Here is a 10,602-nt window from a genome sequence, read left to right as displayed (position 1 = left end):
TTAAAGGTTGTTTTTAAATTTCTGTATTTATTTATCTTCATACACATTGGAAATATTATTAATTTCACAGTTGAGTTTGCTTTCATTACATATATATACAAATTTGACACTCGTTTGGAACAAAAAGAACTTTATAAATCTGAAATATGCCAAACTTAAATGCTGAGAAGTAAATTAAGTTTGACTAACTGAACAGTCAAATAATTACAAAAAGTACTTAGGTTATTAAAGATATTGTAGTTATTACTTAAAAGAAAATTAATAAATGTAAAATGAATTACTTAAAAACACTCGGAACAGCTTTTGGAAAGATGACATAATATTCTACTAATTAAAAACTATTTTATACTGGGGGTCCTGAAACAAATAGAACCCTAATTCTATTTGTTTTATGACTCCCAGACTAGCATTTTCAAACAATTTTACAAAAAAAATTATATACAATAAAATGCGTGCATTTCCGAAATTCTTTCTTAAAACTCTAATTTTGACTTCTTTCCTGTATTTCCTTTTATCTTGCACATATTCTGAAGAAATAAACATCTTTTGTGCATGGACAAAAGTGTGGAGGCTTTACATATCTAAAACAGTATAATCTTTCCCCCACACTTCTGAACATACTAACAAAATTTTTAGATTAAACATACTAACAAAATTTGCATTGATTGTAAAAAATGATATATTTCAAATCCAAAAAAGGGGCCGGGGGGAATCCATGTTTTCGCAGAAAAATGTCATGTCCTTTTCAAGACCAACAAACTACATTCCATACAAATGAGGGTGAAAATCACAAATAGAAAGCAATTTAGGATTTTCATTAATCTATAAAATTGTCTTTTCTTAATGAAAATTGAACTATGGTATCATACACCTCAAATTTTTTTATCAATAAATCTAAATAATTTGTTTTTAGGATCTTCTTCATATATCTAGAAATTCTTATTAATTTTTTTTTTTTTTACTTTCACATTTTTCTTTGTAAACTTCATTTGATTGTTGATTTGTCTTCTAAGCAAACGGTAAAAAGAATAACACATTTAATTCAATGCCGATTTAATGCTTTGCACTCTAGAACTTTTCTTACTTGTTTTGCCACAACAAAGCAAATGGTGGCTGAGAGCCAACTATCAAGTGCAAAGAGTTCATTAACAAAAATAATAATTCTTTACACTAGAATGATAGTGACTTCGCTATAATGAATAAAGTGAGCAGGAATTGTCAAGAAAATTGGGAGAATTGCTAAGCAATGCTCCTGAGACCTGGTGAGTATCAGTGAGCAAGGGACAGATTTCCCTAGTTTATAAATGATGAAAGACTGTTTTATACCATTTTTTTCCCCATTATTATTTTTTTCCATACACTATTAATTTGGATTCACTACAATATTGAAGAAAAAAGTAATTTTACTCACCTGCTGTGCCAATTCAATATTTTTATATACTGCTAACAATTCTTTAGAATGGTCCTGGATAGAAGATTTGGATGATGATGATACAGAAGGCAATGTTATAGAAGGTTCTATTCTGGCTCTTTTCTGAGATTAATAAAACATATTAGAACTATATTAAACAAATAGTGCACTTCAAGAAATTAAAATTAAAGGAATTTTGAACCTCTTGTCCAAAATAGTGTAGTACAACTGTATATATATATATTATATATATATAAAAGTAATAAAATCAAATTAATAGGAAAATCAAATTAAACCAAATAACTCTAAAATTTTCAAAAATCTAATTTTCTCACAATTTAACGGAATCACTCTAAAATTTTCAAAAATCTAATTTTTTCACAATTTAACACGATCAAAAGGGTTTATAATAATAAAAATTCCTATATTGAAGCATCAAATAACCTCATTAAAAATTTAATTAATAATGAATTTCCCAGAAACTACTGTAATATCAACTTTTTGATTAAACAAAGTATGATTTGGGATTAATCCTTCACCTAAAATAAAAATAGAACTTTCCTTGCATATTAGATCACTCAATAGATGGCGCTGGGACCCTACAATTGTTTTTTACTTTAAATGCATTAGCTTGAAGTTGTTAAAAAGCGGGAATCACAATCGATAGCTTAAAATTTCTTTGCCTGCTGCTGGTATGTACTTTCCTTTTTGTTTCATTACTGGTTTGAGTGTTATTATATGACATTTTTGTTATTGTATTTTTGCTTATTAGTGGATGTATCCTTCTAATTTATTGTTTTGTATTCTCCTTTCTGTTGAAATAGTATATCTCTTGGGCCTAATTTCAGGGGATTTTCGGGTCATGAAGAATCATTATTAGACTGTCCAGTCTGCATTCCTTCACAGAAAAGAAACTCCTTTTTTGTATCTCTGCCTGAGGGTGACCCTTGAAAAAGTCTACAGGCCAGATTCTTTTTATTTGGTTTAATTTGATTTTCCTATTAACTTGATTTTATTACTTTTGTCCCAATTCATCTGTGTTTTAGAAGTAGCTGCATTTGCGCTCTCTAAATACTATGATGTTTTTCTGTTCCTTTTTTGGTTTTAGTTTGAATAAGAAATAATTTTAGTTGCAATACCGAAACTATTTCGCTTTGTTTTCAAAATATTTCTTACTTTAGATTGGTTACTTATATATATATATATATATATATATATATATATATATATATATATATATATATATATATATATATATATATATATATATATATATATATATATATATATATATTGCACAGAGGTAAAATTTTATTACTAAGTAAATATTTTCAATTTTCAATAACTCCTCGTAGAGAGCATCTACTATTCAAAATGTAAACATCATAATAAACTTCAAAATTGAACTTTCTGCTGAATTTTGAAAAATGTTTGCATCATGTATGTCACAGTTTACAGATAGAATTACACCTATAAACATTATTAAAATGATTCTCAAACACTCACTGATTATCAAACTGGTGTCTGTTAGTTATTTAAAAAATTAAATTACATAAATATTCAATAACTCATTAAAATTAGTAATGTACACTCATGAATAAAAAAAATCATAAAATCTTGATAAGGAATCTTATTTTTAAAAACTCTTGAGTTTCATTATGATTGGTTTTTACATACAAATATAGTACTCATATATACATAAGTATTTTCAAAAACTTTTGTTAATAAGACTTTAAAAATAATCCTTTTGGTAAGCTGGAAGATAAAGGTACATTTCCTTTTCATCTATTTTACTATTTTCAAATTCTTTTCAATCCTTAGACAAAAAACAATGGGAATGGTCAATCTGAAACATTCTCACATTATCATCAATTAATACCTCCCCCTCTCCCAACATAAAATTATGGACATTGAATAATTTACATGTCATTCACCAACACTATGCAACGTAGTTACAAATTACATATCTGATATAATTACAATATACAGATCTTTGGCATGAAACTAGCATTTTTACTCAATCTTCTTTGAGGATACTTGTTTTGGACATCTTTTTGCAGACTGATTCATACCAAAATTTGATACGAAACTACAATTGTAGTCATAAGACAACATGATGAACTTCAATGATTTAAATCATTGTGTTTATGAATTACTTTGTTTACATGCATGAGAATGTACAAGATAACACTAATGGATTTGATTTAAGTCTCTCTATTTTACATGCAATCCTGTGTACAAAATTTTATTTACATATTGCTAATTTCGAAAAAGAATCCTATTTATTTATTTTTTCATCTTAATTCTTTGAATTTTGAAATTTTTATCATGATCATCAATACTTTTGCATACTCTACACTGGTCAATTAGGTACCCATCACGCATACCATAGTTTTGCCAACTTTGACAAATACAACTTTCAATCACACCAACATGTATTAGATTGGAATTTAAAATGTTCACATTAACTGGTGTAGTAGATAAGAAGATAATAGTAGGAGAAAAATGGTTCATGGAATGTAAAAACACATGGGCATTTATTCAACTATTGAATAAAAAATCCAATGAGGCTTTGGAAAAGATTTGCAATAATTTTCTTCAGTATGAAGTAATGATAATAATCAATTGTTCTTCAATGTGAAGTAATAATAATAATAATTAAATGTTGCTCAATGCGAAGTAATGATAATAATCTACACAGGACTGAAACTATCAATAGTCAAATGTTTTCTAGAATTTTTTCATAAATCAAAAAATGGTATAGAAGATTTGGCAATAATTTCATACCATGTCTATGTGAGCCATATAACAGAAAGAAAGAGCACTAAATGACTGTGATGCTTGTATATTCAAAACTTGAAAGAGTCACCTCTGAAACCTACCTCTCTACCTTTCAAAGAAAAAATCTGTTTCCTTTAACCCTTTTGAGATAGGAATGTACACGAAAAGAATGATCCCATAGGACAGGAGTTTTGTGTCGCTAAGCTTTGAAAGAAAATCACAAAAAATAAAGGTAATAGTTTTTGCTACTTTTTAGATTATTAATAATATAAGAGCATTCTTCCTCTGCTAAATTGCATTTTGTTGCCATATTAAACTGCAACCAAGGTTTTCAATAATAGAAATAGAAATGCACGAAATGTATCCTAAAGCTATGCAAAATACAACAGAACTGATGATAAAATCAGAAAAGACTATAGTTACACAGTAATAACAAATAAAGAAGAAAAGAATTTGGAGAAAGGCCAGAAATGCAAATGATTCTATCGAGAGGAAAGTTACACAACACAACTCTATTTATGTACATTACTCTTGCCTCCCTCCCCTGCAACAGCTGATGAGTGAAATACCAAAGTCTGGTTAAATATAAGCAAACTGAAAATAGGGATACTAAAACTATATTTTTTTCAAATGTAATGGACGCAGGGAGCCATCTAGTGGTGTATAAAAATTGTTCCAGTTTAGAATGCATGGGTGGTACGCCCAGCTGTGGGAGACATTCATAGGTGATGCATATATGACATGCCCGTCACAAAAGGGTTAAATAGTAAAACTTTCAAATCAATGAATTCATTTTGTCTCATCTGGTAAAATGAGTTTTACTTTATGCATATATCATAATTAAAAATTTGCTGTAATTTATGTTATCTCTCTAATGCAAATTCCCCTTCAGTTATGTAAAAAAAAAAAAAGTTTTTCTGGAAATCTCTGAGGAAGCTAACTTAATGGGCATAATGAATCATATTCAACATATCCATTCATTCAGAAATAATTTTTATATTAGATGAACAACTGAAAAATGCATATTTAATCTGTCATCTTGCTAAATTATATCGCAAAGAGCACTACTAGGAAGAAACTTTCTTTACTAAGCCAATACTTCAGTTTATTAGAACTGGTTTCAGATAGCTGACAAATTTAAAATGTTACTTCCATGAGAGGAATACATATTATATGCAAACAATTTTTCTTTAAATAGAAAAGAAAAAGAAAGAGGTACAAAGAAGGGAACTGAAATTTTTAAAAAACTAATAAAAATTCTAAAAATTTTCTACTGCATATTTTTTATTTTACCATATTTGAAAATTATATAAACAAATTTTTTTTTGTTACCAAAAATTGAAACTGAAATCTATATCTATTTATGTATTAATAAATTCCATTCAACTCATCCATATATTAAAATATAAATCTATATTAATAATTAAGCAGAATTTTATTTCCCCCCCCCCCAAAAAAAAACAATAAAATGATTCAAACAAATGAATAACGATGCAATTTTATAATTCTTAACATCAATCGAGGCAAAAAGGCTATTTACAATATATCAGACATGATACAGTGTTGAAACAAACAAACAAAAAAAGAATTGCATCAAATAATGAATTGTACCAAATATAAACAACAATAAAAAAATAAATTTATACAAAAAGTGCTTGAGACATAGGGAAAAAAAAAAAAATGCTTAAAAATATTGCAGAATTATTACAAAAAAATAATGCATCTAAAGAATATAAAGTTCGATACTGAAAAATGTTAAACCCATATTTCTATAAAAGTGCATCATGTTTGAATATATGCATTAATTCAAACTCCCCCTGCACTTTTAAAGAAATGCATTCATTATCTATTCAAAATGTTTCATTTAGTTTAGAAAGATGTGTTTCATTTTTAAGATGCAAAAGTGCTATTTTAAAATGTGGCTTTTCATTTAGATGCACTGTGAAATGACAAGAGTAAGACCAAATGCAATGGCTGCTAATCAAACTTTTACAATATACCAACAGTAGATTATTTGATAGAATTAATTATATGCCAAGCTTACACAGATGATGTAATTTCAGTGAAAATATGTTTTAAATTTATGATCCTCGAATCTCAAAGCTGTGATACTATCAATCTTTTGAAAAATCCAATTCCTTTGAAAGATCCCTGTTTTGATTAATGCTCTGGTAATATTTTACAGTGGAACTGTTCAAATAAAAGCAATTTAGGAGGCAAGAATTTATTGGATAAAATTTTAAGATGATGACAATATTGGAAAGCAGCCATGAAGTCATTATCATAAAATTAGCACATTTCATATTAATATCAAATTAAAAAGGATGATCTGCTAAAATTGCAATCTTCATATCATATGTTAATGCAAGCAACCCTGGTATCAAATATCTATCTCTATCAATTTAACATGTCATCTCTAAATTAAAAAACATATATTTATTTAATAAATATATTTATTAAATATATATATTTACTAAATAAAAAACAAAATTTTAACAAAACACTAAAAGAAAATTCTATTAAAATTAGGATTTTTTTTTTTATAATTTCAAAGCAATCTTGAGAATCAAGATTAATTTTTTAAATAATTTTTAATTACAAATGAGGTAGTATCCAAGTGAATAAAGTCTTATTGAGAAATTTCCTGATCCAACAATATTTTAAGGTATCATTTTTTTTTTCTATAAGACACCTATAAACATAAATGGAACAGTGATTCCAGCAACATTATTTTACATTATAAAACTTTGAAATTTTGTGATTAATGGATGAGTGTGTCAGGAGAAATATGTTATAATGTGGTCAGTAGTTATTATTATGGGAAGAGAGAGAGAGAGAGAGAGGGGGGAAAAAAACTATAACAATTTTTTAAAAAAATTATATCATGTCATATAATCTTCTTCTTCAATCAGGTGCAGAACAAAACAATCCAATTCTAAATTAAAATTTTCAGATGGTGGAATGATTTTTACAATTGTTGATGGGCATATCATCTTTGCTCCATGATTAAACTCTCAAAAATATTTTTTAAAAAATGTATTAAATTGCAAAAAATCACTCTCTTACATTTTCAACCTCAAATATTGATTCCAAAAAAAAGGGAATTACTTGTGTGTTAAACCTTTTCGGAAAAAATACATGGCATGACATTACTCTTTCTGTTTCACTCAGTGACACAACCATTAATGTGCTAGAGCATTAATCCCATTGGTGTCACTTATACACTGTCAAATAGGTACTGCACTCCTCAATTTATGAACCCATTATAACCAAAACAATCATACAGTGTCATTGAAGACTGGGAATATTGAATTGAAATAATTTTTTCAAACTTCATATTCAAATATAAAGATAAATATATTACCAAATTTTGTCGCTCATATTTCGATTGCAAGCCATAAATACGACAACAATTCTGTGGAGTAGCTTTTCTCTTTTCAGCAGTTTTTTCCAGTGTCTTGCTCAACCTTGAGAGAAGTGCATCTGTTGTTTCTTGTTTCTGCTCTTGCTTTTCATCAGTAGTCAACTTTTCTTTATTGAGAATCCATGGTAAACCCTTCACTGTCACATTTTCTTCAATAACATTCTTGAAAATCTAAACAAGGAAAATTGAGTGTGAAAATTAGCTTTTTCAAGTTTATCATTAAGAATTTAAAATATGGCTTCTTTTCATCTTAATCTTGCATTCAAACAAAAATGCATGCTGCATTGAGAGAATATTATAGCAATGCATCTAATAATTTCCTCACACTTTTAAAATATAAGAGTGGGCAGCATTTCTGCTGTTTGAATTTCCCTGACATTTCCAGGTTTTTTTTAAAAAAGTTTCCTTTGCATTTTTGGGATATTTCTAGTAGCTTCAGAATTTATTATCTTTAATCATTGCACAATATATTCTTAACTTTATTTGAAATATTATTTTACCCCTTTAAATGAAATCAATATAAAATAAAATTTAAATCTCAGAATTTTTAAATTTTTTTTTCTTATTAAATTTTAGATGAGTTTCAATTATGTAAAACCCTCCCCTTTTTTCTGCAAATATATTAACCAGCACTAGAAGATACATGTCCAACTAGAGCGAATTTTAGTCAACCAGTCATACCTCAGAACTGTTTGTCAAATGTACTCGCAAAAAATGCAGTACAAAATTATATGCACATTCGTGAAGTGCTTAAAAATGAAATGACTTGTTTCCTTCCAGTGGGGTCTCCTTTATTCATACTGTTTGATAACATGCCGATCAGAACTGAACAATAATTTTACTAACAGAAAAAATAATCCTTTACAAATACAAAGTGAAATTTCTACAACAAAATAAGAAAAAAGATTCCATAATATCAACATTGGAAAAAAAAAAATAGAAAATTGGTCCTTATCAATTTTTTTTATTGCATAAAAAGAAAAATATTTTACAAGGTAAAAATTTTAGAAACACATAATAGGAATGAATTTTGTAAAATTTTGTGGCAAACAGTTTCATGTCCATCAAACTGTATAAGAAAAATGCTACCCTTCTCTTTTTGAAAAAATTACAATTACATGTGTACTTATAATGTATCAAACAAATTAATTTTTTTGTATTTATTACTATTTTAAAATCATAGGTCATTTTGTTGAATGTATCGAGAATTTTAAATGAACATAAAATATAAAAATGTCAAAAGAAAAATATTAACAATAAGGACCATTTTATGTTATCCATTCATATGAAGAATTTAGTAATCCGTGTTCATAATATTTAAAAATAAACAACAAAAATAACAGCTATAGCATCCAATACAAAATTCAACAAAAAGATTCCGAGAAGAAGGGAAAAATAACTACTGTTAAATATTTAATTAAAATAAATTGTTTTTAAATAAATTGTATGGACAACAATCAAATTTTTATAACATCTCACATACAAAGAAAGTACCTCTATTTAGGTGCATGAATTTTGGATTTTATAATGTCCTCCAAACATCATTATATCAATTCAACCAACTCTTTGGTGGTATCAAAAGATATTTTATCCAACTCTTCCTACAACACTTGTTTCTAATTTTGTGTTTTTGGTCCACAGTTTCAAACGGGGCCCACATATTTTCTATTCTACATATATTGTATCAGAGGAATGTGGTAGTGTGTAAAATTGCTGTTTATAATGAAAATGAAAGACACCAGCTTTCTGAAATTATATGCCTTGTGTTTGGGGTCATTGTTCTGATGGAATACATAATTTCTATCCAAATCCAAATTTTTAGCACTTTTTTTTAGATTGTTGCAAAGTACATCCAACTAAACCATATGGTTCATATGTCATTTATAAAAATTAACAATATAACCCCAAACCATGATTTTATTTGCAATTTATTTTGAATAATGAATATCTTATAAATGCTCACAAAGTTAAAAATAAGACTTATGCAAATAAAATTTATTATGCTGTCTAAAGTTAATGCATCAAAAGCAAATTATTCAAGGTCAAACATAACTCCCCTCCCCACTATTTCAAAACTATTCTAGAGATTGAGAACTCTTAGCGAGCTGAGAGTAGAGCCCATTACATCTTTTGAATTGCATACACAAAATTATAATTTTAAATTAAAGAATTTAATTCAAGATACTTATAATAATTGAAATTCATAAATCAAAATACGGTTTTCAATAACATGTCTTACATATATAAATGAGTGTGACAAAACATTTTCAATATTCATTTATCAGCTGATTGCATAAATATTTCATTTGTAAAAATCAGATCTAAATAAAATTTGCGTCATTTCATAATCGTACCTCTGAAAATCGGGCAATGAAATGTGGTTTATCTTCTTTTAAATGAGATTCCGCCAACTCTGTAACATGACGCACAGCAACTTCGTAAATTTTGTCCAAGTAATGACTGTTGGAGCAGTCTATTCTATCATCATCAACTGATTTTTCTTTATTATTAAGCACATCGTTTATATTACTTATCGTATCAGTAGAGCTGCTGCAACGATCACCAGTTTCCGAATCTCCCATTCTAAAAAAAATTATGAATGACAAACAGATTCTTTTAAGTAATTGCTACATTTCAAAAGTCAAAACTCAAAATTCGTTTTAAATAAAAAACAATCTCTCCCGCCGTCATGCTGTTGCCAAACATATTAAAAATGGAGGAGAGAAAAGAATTGCAGTCGCTCTAGCACAGTGACTAAAGGGAAAATATATTAATTACGCTTTTTTACAGATATTAATCATACATATTCTATGATTTGTTAAATAATAATTTTTGATATTGTTATTTGTAAACGCCTGTCCCAAATTACTCTTATTTTAAACATTTACAATAATCTGTAATGTCTAATTATTTATTTAATTTTTTTTAGTTTCATCTATTACCAAGATTGTGTGAGCAATGTTATATTTAATTATCATTTAACAGA

The 10,602-nt window shown here is 27.4% G+C and overlaps 1 protein-coding gene across 2 annotated transcripts in view; it reads right to left on the bottom strand.

Moving 5' to 3' along the window:
* LOC129957067 (uncharacterized) overlaps positions 1-10,602 on the bottom strand; it is a 60,158-nt gene that overhangs the window by 6,198 nt on the left and 43,358 nt on the right. For both annotated transcript variants that reach the window (XM_056069203.1, XM_056069204.1), the window contains 3 exons: positions 9,971-10,199; positions 7,557-7,787; positions 1,412-1,534 (listed from right to left, as the gene is read on the bottom strand). In XM_056069203.1, the coding sequence (XP_055925178.1) occupies positions 1,412-1,534; positions 7,557-7,787; positions 9,971-10,199 (583 nt within the window). The remainder of the gene's footprint in view (positions 1-1,411; positions 1,535-7,556; positions 7,788-9,970; positions 10,200-10,602) is intronic.

The sequence above is a fragment of the Argiope bruennichi genome, chromosome 11 (assembly GCF_947563725.1).
Source record: "Argiope bruennichi chromosome 11, qqArgBrue1.1, whole genome shotgun sequence".
Classification (NCBI taxonomy): domain Eukaryota; kingdom Metazoa; phylum Arthropoda; class Arachnida; order Araneae; family Araneidae; genus Argiope; species Argiope bruennichi.
The sequence above is the reverse complement of the archived record's forward strand: the minus strand, read 5'-3'. Positions and strand labels throughout refer to the sequence as shown.